The 27,056-nt window shown below is 36.2% G+C and overlaps 1 protein-coding gene across 2 annotated transcripts in view; it reads right to left on the bottom strand.

The window, feature by feature from the left end:
* The window catches only part of LOC145680522 (protein HID1), an 89,295-nt gene that overhangs the window by 32,330 nt on the left and 29,909 nt on the right, over window positions 1-27,056 (bottom strand). For both annotated transcript variants that reach the window (XM_081751128.1, XM_081751129.1), the window contains exons 5-13: window positions 26,191-26,359; window positions 25,336-25,580; window positions 21,825-22,022; window positions 18,753-18,843; window positions 13,682-13,807; window positions 12,102-12,206; window positions 8,447-8,611; window positions 5,981-6,214; window positions 1,622-1,854 (exon numbers count right to left, since the gene is read on the bottom strand). In XM_081751128.1, the coding sequence (XP_081607254.1) occupies window positions 1,622-1,854; window positions 5,981-6,214; window positions 8,447-8,611; window positions 12,102-12,206; window positions 13,682-13,807; window positions 18,753-18,843; window positions 21,825-22,022; window positions 25,336-25,580; window positions 26,191-26,359 (1,566 nt within the window). The remainder of the gene's footprint in view (window positions 1-1,621; window positions 1,855-5,980; window positions 6,215-8,446; window positions 8,612-12,101; window positions 12,207-13,681; window positions 13,808-18,752; window positions 18,844-21,824; window positions 22,023-25,335; window positions 25,581-26,190; window positions 26,360-27,056) is intronic.

The following is a 27,056-nucleotide window of genomic DNA, read 5'->3' as shown; positions in this document are numbered from 1 at the left end:
TAACAACTGAAATTACTTAATTATAATTTTATAATATTCAAATCACATTCATAGGTGCACATTTTGTTTACTTATTTATAAATTAGTTAATTATCATATTTTAATACATTCTAATCACATTCACGAGTTCACATTTTGTTTACTTCAAGAAAACCTTCTTTCGTTCACATTATACCTAATGAACATAACTGCATATTTAATTAAATAAGCTACATGTCCAGTAAGGATTACATAATGTGAAATGCATTGAAGGGGACTGGGAGATTTGAGAAGGTGGAAACCATTGCGTCTCCCCAGTTTTAGCTTCAGGCTTTACTACGATGGACATCTTATCGCCTTATGACCCCATAGCCACTCATCAGGGAATCACCATTACCTGTGCATAATGAATTCCTTTACATTGAAATCCAAACACTGGGCAGGGTCCACTGATAAAGTAGCTAATCAGGACACGTCTGATACAAGGGAAACAATTCCTCGTACCGAAATTCAGAATCAACCTACCCCTATGGGAATCACAATCTTTATCCATGTTGTCTTGAAATCCTTCACACTGAATTATTACCGCACTAGGCAGCAATCTGTCTCCACCATTACCTGTGCATTCCTGAATTTCTTCACTTGAACCGTCCCGGACCAAAAGACAACTACCTGGTCTTCAAGCACTAGGCAAAAACCTATCTTCGTCTTTACCTATAGTTACCTTAAATTCCTTCACATTGAACTATCATCGCATTGGTCGTAAATCTACCTCTAGCCAAGCTTCGAATTTCTATACAGTAACCTTTGAACATTTCAGAGAGGTCCACGCAAAAGTAGCTGGTGAGCAAAAGTTCTTCTCCCAGTCTCTCATGATAGGTCGACTAGAGTGAACCCACTACCAAAACACACTGTCAATTTTCCGTGATTGTTAACACCCTGATCACAAGTACGGTAATACGATACGCCCACTACAATACAATAAGATTTGTTAATATGTCCTATTAACCTAACTTAAGCGGACATTGGTGGAAACAAGTTATACTACTTATTCCTCTAAATTGATTAGTTACTTATTTGCAACATAGCAGAAATGAAATGTTGTTTTAATACATCTTCTAAAATTTATGTATGTTCTATAGCTGTGCAGCACATCATGAAAAAGCTTGTACGGTGTCAAGAGTGAATACTTCCCCCTACATACTGTCTTATCAATACCTTCGAGACGAATTGATTTCTGAACAGTTTTTTGTAACTCAGAGAAAACGACATTCCCTACAACCTAAGAAAACCATACTGAAATAGATTCACCCGCATTTATTTGTATATTTAATAAATTTTCAAGTGTTAATGGTTTCACACTGCAAATCATTAAAAATCAACAAGAAGAAAACGGTCAAAGACTATATTTAAAGGGACTGTCTGGACATTTACCAATTGGAACTACGAAAAATCCTAGAAAAATCTGAAACCAGAATCTCCTAACTACGAATGCACACCACTGATCACTAGCCCATGTCTGCTCGGTAAAATCAGCGACAAGACAGTATTTAGCAACTATGCTAGTGTCTGAACTTGAATGTGGGCATTACGACTCCATGGTTAACCCTTAAAAAGCCACATTTTCCAACTACTATCATACCATGCTTTTCGAACGAGGAATAGCTGCTTCTGCTTCTACTTGAATTTCCTCCGTAGGCACTTCAATTTCTCGGCTGCTCTCCGTCGCACTGTCCGGCTTATCTCCACTTTCTCCACTAGGCACACTTGTACTGGTCAGGTGGCCAACAGCACCGTTCACATTGGCTCCAGTCAATTCGCTCAGCTGATGAGGTGATGGATGGGCAGACTCCTTCTCTGTCATCTTCTCAATACCTGGAAACCATACATTTATTATACATGCAGTAGAAAGAATAAAGACAATTAAACTCTTTTATGTTTTAAAACTGCTAATTACTTACTCAAATACAGTAGTTCTTCTATTCCCTTACAATGCCTGGTACCCAACCTAGTCACGCACTACATTTCTAATAAAAAAACTTCAGCGTTATCTAGTACTGACTAAAGGAGATTACTTTTGCTGTCTCAAATATTCAAGATTTAGCATCTATAGGTAATATCTTTATTTCTCATAAACTTACAAAATAGTTTTATTTTGAATAACAGCCTCATTTAGTACGCAATTTAATTTCAGTGTAATTAAACGTATGTAATGATTTGAAATACGTAAAGAAAACAAACTTTGATATAACTGTCACTACGAATAAGTATATACACAAGGGGTATCAGAAAAGTTTAATTATCCCCGAGAAGTTCTGAGTGATTTTGATGTAACTTGGCCTGTGTATAATTTAGTGAAAATTATTCATTGTGTCATTTACTTTCTTTACAGCTGGCACTAGTTTTCAGCAAGGTGCCAGATAGGGAAGACAGAAGCTTGTACCGTGATTAAGATCTAAATTTGAAGGATTACAGCTCCCAAAAATCGACGATGAAATGACAGTTGTGTATGGTGGTGATTACCTATTCTATCACACTATCATGAAGTGGAAAAGGAATTTCCAAACAAGTCACATGTCCCTTACAGATGAACCAAGATATGGACGTCCATCAATCACTGGCGACGCCATCACAGTTAGGAAAATCGAAGAGCTGATCCTGAAAGACCGACGAATAATCATCCATAATATCATGCAGTAAACTGGACTAGGTTATGGTAGTGTGTGGAAAAACAACTCATGAAGAACTGCACATGTCTAAGGTGTCAACATGAGTTCCGGGTTTGTTGACTCCTCTTCAGAAACAAGCAGATGTGACATGTGGAGTCACTTGTCACTTGTCAAAACAAACAAAAAAGAAAAAAAAGAGTAAAAAGTGGAAGCACTCCTCCTCACCTTCCCCCGAAAAGGCAAACGTGCAAAAGTCTCTTGTTTTTTGGGGACATCCGTGCAGACTATCTTCACAAGGGTAGTATTATTACTGGCATAACTACTGCTCACTTCTGAGACGTTAGATTCTGTTAAGTAAAACGTCGTGGTATGCTCATTAAAGGGATTTGGCTAATTGCAAATAGTGCACCTGCTCATGCATCACAAGCAGCATCAATGGGAGTTGCTAAATGGCGCTTTGAAATATTGGTGCACCCATTCTGTTTCCATGATCTGGCACCAAACAACTTTTTCCTGGGGAATCCATTCGGGGTCATCATTTTGACAACAACAACATATGACGTCTTAATGGAAAAGTAACAATGGTTTTCCATGCAATCTACAGAATTCTACAATGTCGACCTTCTCCAGTCACAAAACCGTAGAAGTCTTATGAAAGAACATACAACTCAACACTGTCTCTATTAGTTGATGATCATAATCCAAACTTTCCGATACTCCTTCGTTTATTTATTTATGACTGTACTGTGCATTGGTCAAGTAATCCAGAGTGGTTCGCTCTTTCTTAATTCAGGTGACTTGTAGCGATAACACCGAAAAGGTGTTCTACCACCGAAATTCGAACCCGGCACCACGTGCACCCAGAAATGGTGCTAACAATTCGTTGAGTTGAGTTGAGTATTTTGAGTTTTGCGTTCCTTTCAGCAGCGAGGCTATATGAGACGTGGACCTGCTGATTAACGTGGAATCTGAACCGCATGAGCTCCCGCCGAGAATCGAAGCCGGGTCTCGCACGTCATGCTAACAATTCGTATACCTACCATATTTGTATATTCCCGCCAAGTGAACTTTGTGGTGGACAAACACCGTGTGCGTGGGTTTTCTCGGGGTTCTCCCGTTTCCTCCCACTTTCTTCATTCCACCATTTCATTCATTACTCATTATCACCGTCTCCTTTAGCCTAACCGGCATAACCGTGGGACGTAAAACTCAAAATTTCATTTCATTTCATTTCATATTTGTATATGTTTCAAATAATGGTATATTCTAGTTGTATCATAGGAACTTCATACTTCAGTAGTGTTTTATAAGATGAAAGAAGAAGTGAAGATGAGTACCTATCTGGTTAAATACTACTAAAAGTAACACTTCAAGCAGACACGTGATAACGTTTTTTCTGTGTAGACTGAGTTACTGGACTTCAATCTCCTAGCTACTCGTCAACTAGTCTATCTTCGACCACAATACAAGATGACTAAGTTGCAAAATAATTAGGATTTTATTTATTTATTTAACTTTTAGTATATAGTGTGGCCTAAACGTAAGTATACAGCTCTGCATTGATCAAGTATGACATTTTAGTATATTAAGATAATTATTTTATTTTCTTCTGTTTTACGCTTAAGATATGAGTGAAAAGAGATTAAGAACAAATAAATAAACTAAATCACTATCTGTATGGATAACAATAAGTAAATGATAAATACCATGAGCCGATCAGTACGGGACTGTATACCTACTTTTGAGCCACCCTGTATACTGAATAGAATACAACTCATTCTAGCTTTCGAACTTCTTGTATAAAGACAAATTCTGAGCAAAGCATATACTATTTAATAAATTAATAATTAATTTAATAAATATACCTGAGATAATATCTGATGAAGACAAAGATACTTTACCGAAACTGTAACAATATTATTTATTAAATAGCATATGCTTTCGTCAGAATTTGTCTTTTATTTTATACTGAATAGACTTCAACGTAAATATTTGGGTCATTACATAATGTTGCATTAAGAAACATAACTGACGCTCCTAACTCCGAAACGAAATAATTCTGTTGGAAATAAAGAACTTTTATCCACATAACCTACTGAGCGCTACTTCTAAAAGTATCGTCCTAAATTACGAAAACTCGTAAAATAATTTTATTGTTTCAGAGAAAATGACTTGTTTGAATCTACTAAAGCGTGTGATATTGTCTGAAAATGACAAAATGGTTGCCGCTGGATCGCACACAACTTGACTCTCAAATTCGAAAATATGCGCGTATCATTTAGTGTAAAGAAATTCTCAAAAACTTCAACAAAGCTGTCAAATTTGGTGAATTACATCATTACAGGGGACGAAACTTGGATCTATTTCTCCGTACTCGAAATTAAAGAGCAATTCACTGTTTGGATGTTTTAAAGAGAGCTGAAAGCAACAAAAAATGCTCGTTCGACGAATGCTGCCAAGCAAATGATTGATTGTTTCTTCGGTTATACTGTACCAGACATGTGGCAACCATAGCTTTAGAATATCAAATGATTAATTAACACTTCTGACCAGAATATATACACTTATTTATTAAAATTAAAATACAGTGTAACGGTTTCGACAACTTAACGTTATCTTCATCAGACACTAACTCTGATGTGATGATTAGTGCCTGATGAAGATAATGTTAAGTTGTCGAAACTGTTACACTGTGTTTTAATTTTAATAAATAAGTGTATATACTCTTGTCAGAAGTGTTAATTATTCCTTTAATGAATTCCAGAGTCATCATGGATAGTATCAAATGATAGTAAATATTATGTGATACACAATTCGTTTGCCACTGATCATCAATGAATTGCGTAAAACACACCAAAATCGTTGCATTATTATTCACCATGATAACGTCTATTCCCACTCAGTACACCAAACTGTTGTTTTTTTTTGTCCAGTAAAAATGTCGCGTTAATGACTCATTGTCCGTACTCACCTGATTTATCACCTAATGACTTATTTTTGTTCACACACACATAAAAAAATATGATGCGTGGTGAGTGATTTATCTCTTCTGGAGAAGTTGTTCACGCATTCCGAAGAGCGGTTTCCGAAATAGCAGCCTCAGAGTGGAAAAATACTTTGAAAATTGGTTTGAACGTAAGCAAAACTATATCAATCTTAAAGATGAAGACGTTGGAAAACAATAAAGTCATTTCCAGAATTTCCTTTACATATTGATTGGAGCTTTTCCAGCAGCCTCAGTTTCCCTCTCAACTGAATCGAAGACTTTTCTGAAATCAATAAATAATTGGTATAATGGACTCGACATAAGATCAAAAAAAAAAAAATCTTACCTGGCGTAGCTGGTAACGTAGCCTTCAACGTCCCAGGTTCAGCCGGTTGAGCAGGATGTGATCCTTCCATACTTGGCATCTCTCGGATGTTTTCACTTGATGTAGCACTTGGAAGATGTTTACGCGTTCTTTTCGTTAGTGACTTTGTAATTGTACCGTAATCTGATGGTAAATTTGCTAGAGCGTGAAACACCTGTCGTTTTCGTATAATTGTGTACACCAAATTTGAATTCCCTAGAACGGAAGAAAAAAAAGATAAATGTGTAATTACTAACAGAAACAATGAGAGGAACATTCATTAATAGTAAGTAAAATTCTCACACCTTGTAACATACAAAGGCACAAAGTAAGCGAACTGCTTCGAGACACTCACTTGCTCTTTCTCAGCATCTAAAGAAAAACTTGTTACATAAGACATGATGTATGAAATTCTACAATAAGTATGATGGAAAAGTTTGTAGTTCGATAGTAAGATTTTCTTTTTACCTCTCCCCATTCTCCTCTATAATATTTCTCTTCTTCCAATTTCTTCTCCTCTTTCCCCTCTCTTTATGAGATATCGTTCTTATCTATAACACTTCTATTCTTCCTACTTCTTTTCCTCTTTCTCAGGTACCATTCTTTAGTATAAAACTTTTTCTTCTTACTTCTTTCCCTCTCTTTTTCCCTCTCTTCTATAATAATTATTTTCTTCCTTCTCAGGTTCCATTCTTTTCAAAAGCATTTTTCTTTCATTTCTCAGGTTCTAATACTTTTTTACGAGGGCTATCCACAACGTACTCACGTTTCAGCGGGGTCCCGCAAGGGGCGGGGAGATCGCTGTCTTTTTGTACGGGGACTTCCGCCAGTTCAGTGTGCATCTAGCTGTGGACGTGTGAAGTTCGTATTGCTTCTGATTTGCTCATAATACATTGTTAACATGAGTGCTCTGATTGAAAATCCCGGCTGTTGACAAGTGAGGTCGGTAATACAATTTTTGTTCGCGAAAAACATTAAACGATTGACATCAACAACTGTGTGAAGTTTACGGTAAGGATATGATGAGCGTAATTGGAGTGGAGCGTTGTTGATTTATATTTAAAGATGGCTACACAAACGTTCATGATGAAGACAGAAGTGGGCGACCGACCATTGTGACAGATGAACTGGTCACAAAAATCAATGACAAGATTCGTGAAAATCGTCATTTTATGACAACAAAGCTCTCGTTTTTGTCGCCGCAAATTTCACGGAGCTTATTGGATGAAGCTGTGATTCAAAAGTTAAGTTACTATAAGTTTTGTGCAAGAGATAGGCTTCGAAAATGTTGATATAGAGGAACACAAATCTCAGCAGATGGCAACCGCCTTGAAGTTTCCTTGAGGTCTCTAACAAAGACTACGATACCTTTATTGGTCGTATCGTTACTAGAGATAAGACTTGGTTAAGCACGTTAATTGTAAAACAGGAAAAAGAATTCCATGGAGTGGGGACATACCAGTCCACAAAAACAAAAATAAGTAAATAAATAAATAAATAAATAAATAAATAAAATAAATAAATAAAATAAAAATGCTTGCAAACCACGTCTGCAAGAAAACTTATGGGTACAGTCTTTTGCGATAAGGAAGATGAACTACTAATAGTTTTTTGGAAATTGGTGCTACAATTACCGCTGACGAATGTTATGAAACATTACAGAAGTTGCGAAGAGTAATTCAAAACAAATGTTGAGGAAACAGTGCAAACGTCACTGCTGTTTCATGACAACGCCGGTCCGTACTCGGTCAAGCAAACTCAGGAACCCCTACAGGTCTTTCATTGATAGCTTTCGATCATCTGCCATGTAGCCTAGATCTCGCACCATGTAACAACCACTTGTTTCCCCGCATGAAGACCTGGCTACCAATGCAGCGCTTTGATAACGACATAGACCTTCAAGCTGGTGTACAGGAATGGTTGAAGTCACAAGCGGCAACTTTTTATGACAATGGACTTTATAAGCTTGTTCATCGCTGGTACCTAAATTTGTACGGTGACTATGTCGAAAAGTATCGCTTACAAAAAAATGTCTACTTTCACTTGTTTTCTTTTTATTCAAAAACGTTACTTTCTGGATATCCCTCGTATAATACGTTTCTACGTATTTCTTTCTTTCCCTTTCTCAGACTTCCTTTCTCTAGTACAGTAGTTCTTTTCTTCCTACTTCTCTCTCTCTCTCTGATGAACCTAACTTCAAAAATTATAGTGTTGAATATTATTACATTATTCATAATATTAGCACTATTTTTAGATAAGTAGATTAGTAATTTTGTTTCAATATCCGCTTCGTTACTGCTTTGTTCCAACATGTTTATACGGAGTAGTACAGAGCGAGTAAGGTATAGTTTTTAGATACCACAAACCCAATAAAAAAAATATAGAATCCAGAAAAGGGAAAAAAAGACTTGAAAATTTTCAATAAACAAAAACAACAAAAACACTTACCGTCAAACTGATATTGAATAATATTGTTGAATATTTCCAAAAGGAAAAAGACTAGATGATGGTTAGTAGGTGAAGAGAACAAAAACCACGGTGTGCTGAAGGCTTCTAGAAGGTGTAACAGTTTTGTACTCGCTACCATTGATAGGGTTTTCAAATATGGAGATACTGCAAAGAAAAATACAAGAGTAAGGAAAATAATATCATTGCTACTTAATCACCTATAACAAACTACTTATTTTACTCGAATGCCATCTTCGAACCTCCAACTTCGTATTTATTATCACGTGCGATCTTTTACATCTCAAGCATTTAATTTTAACTTCCCGAGTTCGACCTATCAAATGGTGTAAACAAGCACTTGTAAAGTAAACAATATTTGGTCTGAGATTCAAATATGAATATGAGTGTTGGTATTTGAAATATGGTAAAGATGGTTATCATATTCATTACGTAATCTGCTCGAAATACGTAGGCTGATCAATAATGATCGATCATCTGTGTTAATGAGGTGAATACAACAGTAAGGCACAGAAAACGAAACACATCTGTGTAGTGAGAGAAATGGTGAATAGATCAAGCAAGTTTGAAGGCCATGACGTCAGGTATGTGAACTTGGCAGCCGCTCAATCACACGTAGTTTCAGTTATGCATAAGGCAACATGGAAGTGACACGCCAAGAACAGTACAGAAATTATGTTGACTATCTTACAAAGATCAACGTTCCGTGTGTACTCCATCCTTCTTCCTGCTCCCGCCAAGTGAACTTTGTGGTGGACAAACACCGTGTGCGTGGGTTTTCTCGGGGTTCTCCCGTTTCCTCCCACATTCATCATTCCACCATTTCATTCATCTCTCATCATCACCGTCTCCTTTAGCCTAACCGGCATAACCGTGGGACGTAAAACTCAAAAATTTCATTTCATTTTTCCATCCTTCTTATAACCCTGATTTAGCTACTTGTTATTTCTTTCTTTTTACAACTTTGAAGAAACATCTCCGGGAACGGCGTTTCGCATCTTCAGGGGCAGTAGTGAAAGCTGTGGAGGCGATTTTGAAGGATCTGTTTAAAAATGGCTTCCAGCATGTCTTTGATGGTGTTGGGACAAGTGTATTGCACGTTAAGCGGATTATTTTGAAAAAGACCATCAACATTTGGAGAATTAGTACAGGTAATTTTACGTTTTATGCATTTCTGATCATTCTTTATTGATCAACCTTCGTACAATATTAAATCATTAGCACCAATGTTCACTAATTGCAAAAATGTATTAGCATAGGCTTATTCCGTAAGGGATACAAACACCAAGCAATATGTCGTTCTTAGTTTACCAAGGTAGCAAATAACTATTTCTGTTCATGAAAACCATATTTATTTTTTTATAATCACAGCTGCTGTCTTTCTACAATACTCCTCATATTACAGAAAGGCTTAAATTTATTATTTCCTCAATTCTAAAATGTTTTTCGGCAAATGTAATTGTTTTAAAGCAAATTTACCCCGTACAGCTCTTTATAAAAGTGAAGGATGGGAACGTTGAAAACAGATGCTTTCCAAGAAGATTGTGACTTCCATAAATTTCTTTTTTTTCTTTCTTTCTTATTATCGTGACTTGTTTATAATATCGATGTAATTGGAATTTTTAAAATTTCAAACACGATAATCTCGAACAGAAGATGGGAGCCCTTTCTATTAAATAGACAACAAGTGTCTAACATTATTTTTTATAATGTATTTGACATCAACAATCTCAAGATCTTATATTTTGACATCAATCACTGTAAAGTTGTAATGCTTTCTAAACACAGTTCTCAGTTCTCATTGGCAGCCACAATGCAAATAAGGGTTAAAATAGCAGAATCTCTCATACATTTTTTTCTTGTTCATTTAAATTAAATGGTAGAGTGTAGTTGCACGAGAAGTGAAAGTTTCATTCTTTGAATGAAAATTGTATTTTCGAGTGCCATTTTTCAGAATAGAGCCAAATTTCAAGAGTGCCAATCTTGATTGGCTCCATCTCTAAAATTTTTAGTTACATACTAGTAAGTATTTAGGTAAAATTTCGCACTTGTATCAAGAAAATGTACAACACTTTGACAGATCCTATACACTAATAGAATAACGGTAAACTATTGTAACAGAATAAGCGGAAGTTTTCTGTGTGTTTGAAGACAAATATTTTTGGCTTTAAACAATCATATTATTTTACTTTAATATTCATTACCCTCTGGAAAAAAATAAATAAAACAGAATGAAATCTTTAGTAATATAGCGTGCCATGTTATATACCTTTTGAGTTAACATACTTATGGTGACTGTACGTAAGAGTAAGTGATATAAGACAGTGGCAGCAGATAGAAAAACTTAAAATTTCACGATGTCGTCCACTTAGATTGTATCATCTGGGAACATATGCTCACCACAATGCTAACTTGGCGCGAGCTGGAATCGAACTAAGGATCCCAGGCACCAGAGGTGGCCGCTCTACCACTGAGCCACCGTGGCCTCTTTTTGAAATAAAGTAAATATAACACACAATATATCTTAACATTTTTGAACACAAAAATTCAGTTATTGCATACGGTTGTAAAAACCTAGTTTACAAACACTATGTTTGCCGGCATGTAAGATGCACTCTTTTTTTCTCTGTTTGAAAAAATGAAATGAAATCTTTCAGTGAAATTTTTCAGTTCAATTTCCACGACTGTGTCTGTTACGCTAAGAGAGACAATGATTAAAGCAGGTGAATGACTATGGAAGAATTGGTGGAATGAAAAAGTGGAGAAAACGGGATTACTCCCAGAAAACCCATGGACACGATGTTGTCCACCACAAATTTACTTGGCCGGGGATCCAACCAGACTCCACACACCAGAGGTAAGCACTCTACCAGTGAGCCACGTTCCCTTCCCCGACAACTCTCTTTCTTTGAGAATAAGTTTAAAAATGAAATTCACCTTATACGCCGATACAGATATTGATCATTCCAATTTCAATACGTATTCTCAGATTCCGTATCTTTTGAAGTCTTCCTTTTTCCTCATGATTAAGTACAACAACATTCCAGCTACTGTATGCTTTTCTCCAGACACACGTGTATATATATTATGCAGTAAAAATATTTTTCACTCAGAACTGGAGTGGGTCTTATATGTCAGCAAATATGGTGTTTTAACCTTTATTTTACGGCTTGTCAGTACACTGCCAGAATAGTAAATCCGTTCTTTCCTGCGTGTCACTGTACTGACACAGGCAAAAGGTCTACTTTGACCCGTGAGCACACCGGTTGAGAACCAACGTTTCTGGTTCCTTTCACTATGGACTATCTCTTCATACAATAAGGCACATCATTTAAAAAAAAAATATATGTGCTCGCGGGTCAAAGTAAACCTTTCGCCTGTGTCAGTACAGTGGCACGCGGTAAACAACGGATTTACTATTCTGGCAGTGTAGTGACAGCCGTAAAGTAAAGGTTAATTACATTTGCACGTATAATGGAACAATGTTGGAGAATAGAATAATAAGCCGACCACATAAACAACGCATCCAACAGTACACCAAAAATTCAAAAATCACGACGTCAGGTGCACTTTATCAGGAGAAAGCAATTAGGTCTAATATATTATCAGTCCTATTCGTATTTGGTTTACAACTTACCATTCACAAGAATAGTCAGCAGGCAATCAAACAAAGGTTGAAGTCTTTGGTGTCCAGTGGTGATGATTTTATGAAATACTGTAATAAGAAGGTCTGCATGTGTACCTGAAAGAAAAGGAAACGAAAATTACTTATGTAAATACTGACTGACGTTTCGTAAATACTCGTAAACAAAATTTTGGTATTCATATCCTATAATTAGCATGTCCCATGTATTTTAAATATAGCTTTAGTAAGGACAGTTACATTTCAAGTCCTAGAAATGATACTGTCGAAACCCAAAGTGTTTGATTTTTTTCCGTCAAAGATATGAACTGACACATGTTTACAATAATTTGCAAACGTTCTCTTTTTATATATTTCGACTGATATTTAATGTACTATTAACTGTACTGTTTCGATGTGCTCTAACACTTTCCTCAACAGCAATTCACATGTAATTCATCTCACTCCTTAGAATTTCATCTTACATTATTACGTGCATAGGTGGGCATCTTCATGAGGTTACCCCTCAACTCACCCTCAAAGTCAATGTGTGAGATTGAGGGTGAGAGGTTGAAGTCAATGGTTTTAAGGGATATTTGAGTGGCCATGAAAGTGAGGGCGATTGAAGTTGACTGGTACTGAGGAACTGATGGTAGGATCGAGTAAGGTTGAGGTGTGGTGAGGGGCGTGAAAGCGAGGGTGAGTGAGGTTTAGGGGTGATGAGAGGCAGTGGGTGAAGACGATTGTGGTTGCAAGCAAATTTGTCACTTGAGGACCAGATTGAGCGAGGTTTGGAAAAAGTGTCCACTTGTGATTCCGTGACCACAGTGAACAATAAAGATTGGTTGTTTTATTATGGAGTTAGCTCTTTTCAGTACAAGGCTATATGAAAGGTGGACCTACAGCTTAACCTGGGATCCTACAACATGAACTCCCACCGTGAATCGAATCAAGATCTCCCGCACCAGAAACTCGCAATTAACCATGTAGCCACGAGGAGCACGGCAAATAATGAAAAAAAATGTTTAATATAATAACATAAATTCCTTGCAATTGAATCCTCTTCTGCTGAAGTCTTTTCGCTGATAAAGTGCGATGATCTATGAGTGGTACAACAATTTTTACAGGTTTTCAGGATAATCCTGTGTTCTTCAAATTTCAGAAAATTTTCTTCGAGAATGAACATGTACGGAAAGAGAAACTAGGATCCCAGAAAGGACCGACATTACATAAAGAATTAATCGTTTTTAGATAAAAGGTGAGCATGGATCTGTAAGCTTATTATTTGATTACAGATCCATATACATTCTATAGCATCAATTAGTAAATAGTGATTCGAAATTTTAATACTTAATGACCCTCTTCACTTTCCTGTCATTCCTCTTTCTTTTCCCTTCTTCCATTAAAAAAAAAAAAAAATGGAAAAGGTAACTAATGATTTTAACACGAACGTATCATTTGCGCAATATTACAAATATTTATCTTTTGTCTTCGATATGTAGAGAAACGGCAAACTTCCCTCCAAAAGATGTTATAAATACATTGAGTCATTCATTTGGTTACCATACTTCAATTTATTACTGCAAATAGCTTACCTGTGAAGACAGGAATATCCATGGGTATAGTTGCAGTATAAGGCTTGTTAAGACGTACACCGAAGTTCCTCTCACCACTCAACAAAAGTAAAATAAAAACACCTATATGCATAAGACCCACGCGTGCTGAAAAGATCAAAATTTAATATTAATTATAATTATATATAATTATTATATATATATATATATATATATATATATATATATATATATATATATATGTGTGTATGTATGTATGTAAGAAAAATAATAACTTGTTGTTAGAAGTCAAATATCATTTTACATTTGTCAGTCCTTGAAAGGTACGTTATTTAAATCCTCTAAGGTGCAGCTATCTATATGTAATCCCCAAACAGTAGAAATAAAGGTTAGGTGTCTTCAATAGCCTCCAATAGCTACTAAATACAACCTCAGTAACCAAGTACTACTTAACATACAAAACAATTTAACTAATGTACTTAACTCCTTTATTAATCGACTCCTATTTAGTCTTATTATCATACACTTCACTTATAATTAAATACAACTATTTCGCTTTAACACCTAAATAGATAATTAAAACTACTAACATACAGCTATTAATTAAAACCATAGGTTCCATTGAACTTCACTAATTCACAATAATGAATGATTCAAATTATTTCAAATATTACAGATTTCTTTTTTACATGAACTTTGTGGTGGACAAACACCGTGTGCGTGGGTTTTCTCGGGGTTCTCCCGTTTCCTCCCACTTTCTTCATTCCACCATTTCATCCATTACTCATCATCACCGTCTCCTTTAGCCTAATCGGCATAACCGTGTAGTAATCTCACTTTCACCACGGTGTAGAAGGATTATTACAACTTATAGTTTGTCATATTTTAGGTTCTGGTGTTGATTGAGACTCCCACAGTAAAGAATACTATATCAGAAAGTCAACTAGCAGCCTATAATTCCTTTGCAATATTTATTGGATGATGTATTATTTAACAAAGCAACGTGTTCAATATATATATATATATAGTTTAGTTAAGGATTAACTCAATTCTTATAACAGCCACTTTCTAACTTTACACAATATAAATAACATCCATTCATCACATATCATTATATTTATTTTCAATATTCATTTCATATTATTATCATATTTATCACATTATTTTCTTTTGAGGGTTGATTTAGTAAGAAGACACTAAGATCATCTCATCAACATATACATATATGTATCATTATCCAGTTAATGAATGACTCATTAATTCTGCGTTATGACAACTAATCATTTTACTATTCGGTAGATTTTAATTTGTACTTTCATTAAATATGAATTGCAGTTGGTATAGCTTTGATGTTTGATTCGAGGCACATATATTTTAACGATACATTTTACAATAATCCATATTAACTCACTCACAAAATGTCTTCTTTACTATAAAATTTATATCAGTTTGTTTATCCAATAACGATTCGAAAAAAATAGATTTTGTTAGATTTGGTAAATTTTAAATCATCTGGTACAGACCAGTATCCGTTAAAACATTCTCAAGAACATTTTGTAATGCGTCGCTCAGCTATACAATAGCGGCGCATTACAATCGTGGGTCGTAAAACTCAAAGATTTCATTTCATTTTTTCCTTTTTTACGTAATGTAACGTAAGGTAACAAAAGTTTTTGTTCTATTTTGTTACTTATTTGACCCGAATTATGTTTATACTAATTCGCTATTTATTACATAGTTCAATCCCGAACAATAATACATGAAATACGATTGATCATCATTAAGTTCAGTTTCAAAATTTTGAGTATTTTCTACACTTAATAAACTTTATTAACCTTTTCAGGACGGGAGGGATTTCAAGAAAATCGTAGACCTTTACTTTGGCGGCCCTAGCACCCCTCCTAATTCTTCCATGGCTATGAATTATACCTTGTTGGAAAGCTTATGAAACAAAGATTCTAGTAAGATAACCTTTGAGGCTACCGTACCCATCCCGTAGAAGAAGAAGAAGAAGAAGAAAGAAAGAAAGAAAGAAAGAGAAAAAGTGAAAAAATATTTTTTTCGAAATTTGTGAGAGTCTGGCAACACTGTTTCTAGTCGTACGCTAGAAAAAATATTCTGACCTGTAGGCCAGACATTGATAATAATTATAGCAAAAAATGAAGGGCAAAGGTACAATAGCTAGGTAAAAAAACATCGGAAGATAGAATCTAGGTGAATCATCCTGTTCCTATTTTCCCGAGAAATTTTCGTCTACCCTTACGTTGGCAGGCTTGGCGACGCCCCTAAATGTCACACATAAACAAACCATACCTCGTTGGAAATCTTATAGAACAGACATTTCAGCAAAGTAACTTTCGTGTCTCTCGGACCAAATTAGTAAAAGAAGAAGAAGACGAAAATCATTTTTTTTTCAAAAATACAATTCTTCAGATTTTGTCAGACTGTGGCAACGCTGATATATACCGTACGCAAGCAAAAAAAAATCTCAGATTTACGCCAGACACTGGAAACAATGATATCAAAAAATGAAGGGTTTAGATTCAATAGGAACGGAGGGAAAAATTCTGAACACCGAGCCTACGTGAATCATCCTGTATTTTGTTCGAGAGATTGTGGTATACGCTAACATTGGCAGGCTTGGCCACGCTCCTAATTGTCACAAACATATCAGCTATACCTCGTTGGAATCTGTATAACACACACACTCCAACAAGGCAAGTTTCGTGTCTCTTGGGCTAAATTAGTAAAAGAAGAAGAAGACGAAAATCAAAATTTTGGTTGGAAAATCCATTTTTTTTAAATTTGTCATACTATGGCAACGCTGTTATTTCTCGTACGCAAGAAAAAAATCTCACATTTACGCCAGACATTGGGGACAATGATATAAAAAAATTAATGGCAGGGGCGGATCCGGGGGGGAGGGCGATCGGGGAGATCGACCCCCAGAAGAGGAAACTTTCTTATTTTGTATATATAAATAAAACCCATTCCAAAGTATGGAGCCCTTAAAAGTAGTAGTATGACAACCCACCGCCCCCCCAGAAGTCGGTCCTGGATCCGCCCCTGATGAATGGTGTAGGTGCAATAGAAATGGAGGAAAAAATTCGGAGCACCGAATCTGCGTGGATCATCCTGTATTTTTTTTTCGATAGATTGTGGTATACGCTAATATCGGCAGGCTTGGCCACGCTCCTAATTGTCACAAACATATCAGCTGTACCTCGTTGGAAAGCTTATGGAACAAACATTCCAACAATAAACTTTCGTGTCTGTCGGGCTAAACTAGTAAAAGAAAAAGAACACAAAAATGAAAATTTTGGATGGAAAATCAAGTTTTTCGAAATTTGTCGGATTATGGCAACACTGTTGTTTGTCGTATGCAAGAAAAATAATTCTCACATTTACTCCCGTTATTGTGAACAATTGTGCAAAAAATAAACCGTGTAAGTGCAGTAGGAATGCACTCTTACTAACGGCAGAGAATAAACTCGCAATGGTTCACCTAATATTGTTCGTCGAAAGATCACTGCTTTTCTTTCCTTTTGTTAGTCAGGAAGATTTTTTTCTAAAACTAAATAACTTGCCAAAGGAGGGAGTTGAAAGAAATGCATATTTACGACCCTTAGATTCAACTGATAGCTACAGCTGACTCTGACCAGACTAAAAATAGAACGGTGCGTTCTGAGGTGATAACTGTTTTCCTTTCGCTCTCTCTCTCTCTCTCTCTCTCTCTCTCTCTCTCTCTCTGTGTGTGTGTGTGTGTGTATGTCTGTCTGTTCAATAAGTTATCTTGTTGGAATGTCTGTTCTATAAGCTTTCCAACGAGGTATAGCTGATATGTTTTTGACAATTAGGAGCGTGGCCGTGTGCCAATGTTAGCTTATACCACAATCTCTCGAAAACATACAGGATGATTCACGTATGTTCGAGGTTCCGAATTTTTTTCTTCACTCCTATTGTACCTACATCATTCATTTTTTTTTATATCATTGTTCCCAATGTCTGTCGTAAATGTGAGATTTTTTCCCTTGCGTACGACAAATAACAGCGTTGCCAAAGTCCGACAAATTTCGAAAAATTTGATTTTCCACCCAAAATTTTGATTTTCGTCTTCTTCTTTCGTCGTCGTCTTTGACTTTCGAAATAGTTATATCTATGGTCACATTGAGTACTAAGGTAGATTCATGTAGCCTAACATCTGGCAAGCGCGGCTTCGATGCATGTTTCAGGTTTGATTCCTGATGGGGACACGACTTCCAACATTAATCTAACATTGTGAGACAACTGGGTAACTATTTTAATAAAGAATAGCAAATTCCAGTCTTGAAAGAAAGAATTAAAATTATAGGATAAAATAGGTCTATTGCAGCAGAAATAGAAGTCCGACGCTGGGTCCTATCCTGAGCGATCCAATCCAATCAAGATTGTTGTTGTGCACCTTTTTAACATCCGAATTTATTATTCTCTCACCTTGTTTTCAACCTACCCAAAAATCTCTTTTTTTTTCTCTCTCTCTCTTAATGAATTCCGAAGACAAATGAAGAAGTAGCAATTTATTTTGAGTCTTTCTTACTGGCTGGTAGTACATATTAGCCAATCTATTAGGTTACTAATGTATTATCTTTAACACAGAATGGATGATAATCGTGATTTCGAATAATGAATATTCATAATCATCTTCAAAGAACATTGACCCTATTTCCATTTCGTGGAATGTGTTTCTCAGAAACTAATCAGATTTATTTGTAGGTTTGAAGTTTTATTAGTAGTTTATTAAATTAGGGGGGCGGGGGGATGGACAGAAAACATGCTGAACACGCCATTTACACAGTGTACATGTCTCAACGAAGACTCTAACAATTAAAATTCCCAATCCTGAATTTCAAGATACTAAATCAACGACGTGGTTTTTAGTTTATACCTTGAATCGAATCCAACAGATCAATGAGAAATATTGCGATGTCTTCTTTTGCGTTACACAAATTTACTATATAATCTTAAAAATATGTTTAAAGTAACATTAATATAATGTGAAGTGTGCTATCGAACTATTTCTATGTGATTTTACAGAATCTTTAAATACACTCACACTGATCTGCTCTTGAGTCATTCAGGTGATAAAGTATTGGAACCAAAACATCCAACACGTCGCTACTCTTCAGAACGTAATACATAAATTTCTGTAAAAACAATTAAATCATAATACGTTAAAAGCACAAGACTCAAAAAACAGTAAAAATACTAATAATAATTTATAAAGAAAATATACACAAAATTAATGCATACTATGATTTAAGGCAGTGATCACAAACTGACGATCGCGAGATACTAGTAGCTCGCGGGGACATTTTCAGTAGATCGCGTAAACACTCCGGTTGGCTAACCTTGATTCCTCCACTGATCTGACGCTAACGACAACAATGGCTTGTTTCTCCCGCGCAACTGTCATTGTCAGCCTCATTTCACACTTGTTGTACGTAGAGTTGTGCACGTTGTTTTTCGTGTGTATATTAGACATTTGCTAACATGGATAGTTTCATTTCATATTTACAAGAAATGTTAGTTAATAGACAATAAACTTTAAAAAAAAAAAAAAAAAAGTTGGTAGTTCTTTTGGTTGGTAGGTCATAGTAGGATTTAAAAACGCCTTGTAACTCAGAAGCTTCATAAGTTTGGCGAACACTGATTTAAGGCATTCTCCTGTATTTCGCCTCTCTTAAAGGGAAGATAGTGTAGTAGTGAAGGGTTTGTCCTGTATAGTCTGAATTTTTTGTAGTCTGTGCACACGCCAGACATCGCATTCAAGTCTGAGCACAGTTCTGAGTTCAAATAAATAATTCACGGTTGTACATAATTTCTTCTGGGGTTTCGAAGATTAACATTTAAAGAACCACGACAGTCATAGCAAATTCATTCATATAGAAAGTTGTAGAATCTCTTAAGATTCTCACATACCTTACAAGTTCTCCAAATGAGCAACCCAGATCACTCGGTAGACACCAATCATATCCTGGAGTATTTGCAGACACACTCCAATATGTGACGCTGTTGCATTGCATAGACAACCAGTTTCCGGTCTTCTTAAACCACGCAGATTTTGTCTGTAAGTGCTTCAGTGTACTATTTGACACGAAATAGCCGTTGTCCAGTTCCTTCGATTTCTTGACATGCAATTTCCCAACCTCGTTCAATCATACCTCCTATGAATAAGGGAGCTGTTCCAAAGTGAATGGTCGAGCGACGTTATCATATATTTGTCCCTCTTTTAACTGTGATGAATGATTTACATATGTGAATTTTCGAGGTCATTTTCTTCTTTTCTTGCCTCCTCAGCACTGATCAAAAGATATTTATACCCTTGGAGTTCCCAGGGTATTTCCTTCTTTATTTATTCGCCACATAAAATGGTGACACAGAACAGAGCAGAGGCTACTTACTCTCATTCCGAACGAAAACTGACGCCCAGTTTGAATCTGTTGACAACACAGTATATGGGAAAAAATATCCATTTCAGTACCATGTAGTAGGAGGAGGTGACTAATACGTCAGCTTCTAAGATCACACAATGAGGCCATCATGATTTTCCCTAGACTTTACTGTCACAATTGACTCACACGTACCAAACTCTAAGACGCAACGAGTCTTTTTTCACCAGTAAATGCTGCTGTGTTTGTTGTTGTTGCCCGCCTCTAGTGGATAAACTTACGATCACTCCATATCGTTCTTCGTTGATGCGAACTTGGGGAAATTCTGCAACTCTCTATATGAATAAATTTACTGCCTCCATCATGGTTGTTTCTAATATTGATGTTCGAAACTCCGGAGGAAATTATGGATAAAACTGTAGATCCCATCACTCTAAAATCGGACATACAGTAGAAATAGACAAAGATACAATGAAATTAGATAGCTCATGAGTAAGCTTATTGGCATGATAATCCGGAGATACAAGTTCGAACCCACTTACATATATTTACTTTGTAAATGTAATTTTATTTGTACGCACGCTGGTATGGTCGAACGGTCTAAGGCATTAGCATGACGATCGCAAGACTCGACTCGTCAGTCGCGAATTCGAATCACTGTCACAGCATGGGTGTTTCATATTGTCCTTTCACTACTAGTTTCATTCTCAACATTCATTTCTCATCGTCTTCTTTAGCTTAAATGGCAGAACCGTGGGACTTAAAAATAAATTACTTTATTTGCATTTACAGAGGATTTAATATAAAAATATATGCTGTATTCTCTATATACAGAGTGGTACGCTAAGATATGTCTAAACTTCAAGTGATTCTTCTAAGGACACGCAAAAAGGTCTATATCAGGGCATACATGATAGCTCACCGTCTTGAAGAAATATAGGGTGTTTGACAATACGTTTACTACATGACAAGATGCCAATCGTGAAGTAATTTTAAGTTTGGCGCCCTCTCAAACCTATTGGTTATTCGTCACCTGTCGAGGACGTGCTCGAGGCTGCAATATTATTCGAGTAATGCCAGGTGCTTTTAAACATCTACATCCATACATGATGTGTCATGTTTTTGCTTGTCTGTGTTGATCGTTGTCATTTTGAATAGTCCCTCTACCAACGCTGTACCCATAATCGTACCCCTACCTCCTCCTGAGAGAACTGTGTCATTCCCAAAATTCAATTAATTAAATGTTGCTTCTAGTGCTCGTTGTCATCACTGCACCTGCCTCCCTAACTACGACTACAGTACTGTGTGACTGTTTCCAACATATCAATGTGTCTCTCTCAGGTTTGCTGACGACCTTTTCACCTCTTACCTTCATATTCTGCGATGTGTCGTGTCTTTTGGTTCACCTGAACACATCTTACCCTACCACTCTGAATAAAATTAAACGGTGCTCACTAATATACAACTATTGGCTTGCTCAAGAACAAATATATTTGAATTGTAATATATGTGGACTGAGTGACTGAATACTAACCTTAAAGAGTGAAAATGTATGTCACTGTTCTGTAGAAGATCTGGTAGTGAAGTGGTTAGCACACTGGCATGACAACCCCGAGACCCGGGTTTTATTGCGTTCTAATCGCATATTTTCACTCTTCAAATGTTACAATGTTATAAGTATTTATTAATTCATTTATTTTAAAATGGCGCTACTTTGTTACCTGCTGTTATTTTACCTTGTTGTAATCGCACATTTTCCAGAAGAACACCAACAGCTCCTGATGAAATTGTACTTTCTTTGTTGAATTAGGTAAATAGGTTTGCACTAGCGGATTGTTAAGCAACCTTGTAAATCCTCGAAGAATAAAGCTAAAATCCTCATCTCTGTGTATCCTTGATAAATAGTTTATGAATAGGTTATCTGGAATCGCATTCTGAAATTTAAAAAGTAAATAAGCAATACAATAACAATTTTAAAAGAAAATTTGAAGCACAATCATTATCATTGTATTTAAAATACGACTATTCTGCAAATTCTAATCCGATCATCGATCCTATGTTGTTTTCTAATAAATGACAAACAGCAGGTGATGTTTTAACAGAAAGGGATGCCAACACAATACTGTGTACAATATAATACAGAATACTGTGAATTTTTTTTTTTTTTTTTTTTTTTTTATAACGCAAGTGAAAGTATTAACGATTCTTACGCTCTGGAAGTATGGAATACAAAAAATGAACTCACTCTCTCGTAACGACGCTGAATACCTACACCATCGTTATTTTCAGGCCATTGACTTATATGGAGAATTGTTTCTTGAAATGAATTGGAAATTATTATATGGCGAATTATTATTATTATTATTAAATGAACTGGAATTATAATGAAGTGCCCTTACTATTTTTCCTTCCAGTTTACTTAAATTTTCTTTCTTTTCCAAATGAATTTGCCTTATATGTCTTTCATATAAAACTGAATGTTTGTGTGTGTCTTTGTTTGTTTGTCCGGTATATAATTCCACACCGTTGACTTAACATACTTCAAGATAATTTTATCGAAGAGATCATAGTCTGAAAGAGACCGTGCGCCATATACAACTTTTGGTTCGTATCCTAAAGGAGAAGAAAGGGGCAGACGCGGCTTAGAATGTGTGTAAAAGACAGAAAAAATCTTAAAGTTTTACGTTCTACGGTTATGTCGGCTAGGCTACCGGAGAAGGTGATGATGGGAAATAAATTAAATAGTGGAATGAAGAAAGTGGGAGGAAACGGAAGAACCACGAGAAAACCCACGCACACGGTGTTTGTCCACCATAACGTTTACTTGGCGCGAGCTGGGATCGAACCAAGGACCCCATGCACCAGAACGGAACGCTCTACTACTGAGTCACCGCAACCCTGTAAAAGAAAGAGTATCTCACAAGTTTCTCATGTTAGGAAGACGAAATTCGGTATTAAACTCATTTCTAAAAACAAGTTGAAATACACATGTGATTTACAATCTGAAAAAAATACTGAAGAGGTAAGACATTCTAAGTATATATATATATACAACATTTACAGAGGCTTTAGTTTGTTTCTAAAATGATTCTCAGTCATAAATATCAAAATCTGACGATAGACTATTATACAATGATGCCAGCCTGTATAACGAACGTAGTATAATTGATGGTCTTGGTGTTACATATGTTAGTAATGTATGACTGCGAGTAAGGCGAGAAGGTACACGAAAATTTAGAACAGAAACCAATAATTCTGAGTTAATTTTCCCACTGATAATTTTATGGATCAACAAGCAGGTCTGCCACCACGCGTCGAGAAATTGGAATCTAAATATTGTTTAGGAGCTGTGTTTTTATTAAGATTCCGCACTAGAAGATATCTTTGTTTGACAATGGCAAGAAAAAAGTTAAGAACAGAATCAAAAATCTTTTAAGTTTTACGTCCCACGGTTATGCCGGTTAGGCTAAAGGAGACGGTGATTATGAGAGATGAGTGAAATGGTGGAATGAAGAAAGTGGGAGGAAACGGGAGAACCCCGAGAAAACCCACGAGCACGGTGTTTGTCCACCACAAAGTTCACTTGGCGGAGGCTGGGATCGAACCCGGGACCCCAAGCACCAGAGGTGAACGCTCTACCACTGAGCCACCGCGCCCCCATAAGAACAGAATCAAATCGGAGTAAGTTTAAAGCACAGGCTATATTCCATAACAGTGAACAATATTCAGTTTTAGGCGATACAAATACCTTTGATAAAATACTGAGTGATTTGAGATCGCGAATTTCAGTAGATCCATAAAGAATACCCAGCATTCACATAGCACTCTTCACAGTAAGAGTGATGTTATCGGCAAATGTAAGTTTCTCATCGAATAGTACTCTGAGGTCTTTATGTGTCGCAAAATGCTGAAAATGACTGAGATTAGTGTCGAATCCATAGTTCTTGAGGTCGCTAAGCCGATTAGTGATAGTCCAACAGTCCCAGTGACATTAAGTCCATGTTTAGACAAGAAGGTGTATGTCAGCTTGGTCGGGAATTGACTGGGCGAATGCCGAAGGTGTGTTGCTTGTCGTAGCTGATTCTACTGAATTGATTCTTTTCTTACACGGTCAATGCCAAAGGCGTCGCTCTTCGTTATTTACTCAATTCAGTTTTCATTTTCCAAATATTGTGCATAAACATTATGCTTCCCGTGCGAAGCCGGGCACTTCTGCTACTATATTTAAACTTACTTACAATAAATATAATTATAAACGTTAAAATATAAAACACAAAATTCAATTTTCACGAAGTATGAGACATCTAAATAAATTTGAAAGAGAAATCAGTACATCACGCTACGAACATTCCAATTTATTTCAAGGAAATAAGAAAAATAATACTACATGTAATTACTAAATTGAAAAACAGATTACGCTCGTGATCAATACCGTTAAAGGCCCTGTACCGAACCATCATTTGGTTGGATATTCGACCTTCACCTTGGATATTTCCAGAACCCATATCTACTGCATTGTATCGTCCTAGAAAATTACCTCACGATACTAACAAAAGCACTCATCAACCGAGAATACCCTTCAATCTTTTTTAGATTCTACAAAGAATCTAATCAGGCTAGTACTTTGACTTCTGAGCAATCATCCACTCCCAATTTCTTCATACAATACCAACCTGGTTCCCATCCTTTGCAGCAATCACAAATCTTGCTTTTCCTACACTGGTATTCGTTGGTTGGGTAGATTGGAGGTTGGCATTCCTCTTCAGCACCAAGGCCATATGGGACGTCGACCTACAATGAAGACGGATTCCAAACCACCGTTCATTCAAATTTTAATACTCTCCCGCCGGGAATCGAACCAAGGAACCTGTTCAAGCAATGTCGTGCGCTAATCACCAGACAAGCGGAGAGGCGCTATATTGATCTTGTCGCCAGAAACTATGAGGAATGACGTCTCTCAGTGAGCACACTATTCAGGAAAAGGGGAGGAAGGAACCGGTCTGTGACTTGTATTTGCCTGATATGAATGAGGAAAACGCAGGAAAAACTCAGGATGACTGGCCTCAAAAATGCTGTTACCTTTTCTCGAACTCATCGGGAAGTGAACCCAGGATCGCTCGCACCAAACGCGAGGGTGTTAGCGACTACGCTACGCGGGGCCACACAGGGAATATGGAAGTGAGTAAAGTCAACATATATATATACTTGACAAAATAACGATCATCGTCACTAAATTATACAACTTACCTCCTCTCCTTCGGGTGTGTTGGTATTTGTGTCATGATCCAGAGTCACAATCAGGATCTGCAAGGCGACATCTACCAACGGCTCCCGAGAATCCGTAAACAGCAAATGGTTATATGGAACACCAAGTCCTACAGGATCATATGCACACACAATATTTAAAAGCGAGGTGAATAGTGGGAGAGCATGTCTATTTTCAGCCGAGGTAAAATACTGAATCCATTTATTAGGTGTTACATGAATATCACCTGAAAAAAATATATAGAAAACGGCTTACGATTCCTTTATAAAGTATATATACATAAATATGAACATAATAAATATCATCACATACTTTTCAAGATTAACAAAAAAAAAAATCTGCAAACTCTCAAATTCCTTACTTTCCTTAGATTGAAGTTGACACAAGTAGTCAAATATTTAATTTAAAACTTTTATGAACATAATGATATTGCAAAAAGAGCTTATAAGTTAATTTTCCAAGACTTTCAACGAAATTAGAAAACAATAGCGCGTACATGTAGAATAGTGCGTATAATTTTACAACATATCTCAATAATTTCTTCCATACTGCTAAACTAAACTCCCTGGCTCTAAAGCACACATGGAGGCCGGTCAAATGGCTTCCAACGCATTGTTTCTAAATTATTACATCGGAATTTACGTTTTAACGTAATAAGCTTTCGAACTACATCCCGATGCAGAGTCGACACACACAAATTTGTGACCCTACACTAGAAACTGAATCAGAAACCACGCAAACTAACTCAATTACATGATTGATAAAGCTAACAAAATTATTTAACGTGCCAATGGTGTTTGGGAAAAGTTTAATGAAATAATTTGGAAGTAACTTACCTATGGGTGGTAAATACATAGTTTCACTAAAGCATGTGAGCAGAAGCTTAAGCAGTTCAGTTCTGTTATTATCTTGAGTAGGATAGTGAGGTGGTGAATGTGCAAATCCAACACCAGCTTCCCAGATATATTCACAACTGTCTATTGACTGCAAGTCTTCAGCTTTGTCCTGAAATATATAGAGCATATGGGACATAAGAGAAATATACAATTGCAACTGATAAAGAGTCAACGGTGTTACTAGTACATACTCCCAACAAGTTTTTCGTTAACTATTTCTAAAAATCCACTTTCATTTAGGATATACTACAATATAAAATAAATGTTATGGAATTATATATTTAATGTAATCATAAAGAGCGGACTTATGACACTTCTGCAAGTGAACACGGTCCCAGAAAGAACTGAAATATTGCGAAGTGAAATGATGTCCTAAAGAAAATCAGCAGCTGGGAATGCAACATAAGATTTTGAGTTTTGAACTATGTACCCTAGATCATACTATATAATTAATGTAACACGCTTTTTTCTAAATTTTCTAAATTGATACCTTTGCCGATTAAAATTAAAAAATCACAATAAGATGAACTGGTATATGAGGACCCGCTAGCACTATGATGGCTATACACAGTCACTTTACAAATGATTTTGTTTTTTTTATTTACAGGTATTGAAATTATGAAGAATTGGAAACCAATTTCATATTTTTACATGTTACTCAATTACATATTTTTACACGTAATAAAAAATTGCCTCATAACATCAGGTAACACTATAGATTCTATAAATGAATTCCTTAAAGAATGTAAGGAACATTTTTTTTTTTTTTTTTTAATTTTAGCATTTACCTTCATGTTTCCTGAAGA

The sequence above is a fragment of the Thermobia domestica genome, chromosome 3 (assembly GCF_964235325.1).
Source record: "Thermobia domestica chromosome 3, izTheDome1.hap1.1, whole genome shotgun sequence".
Lineage (NCBI taxonomy): Eukaryota > Metazoa > Arthropoda > Insecta > Zygentoma > Lepismatidae > Thermobia > Thermobia domestica.
Note: the sequence above shows the minus strand (reverse complement) of the source record. Positions and strands in the feature narration are given on the sequence as shown.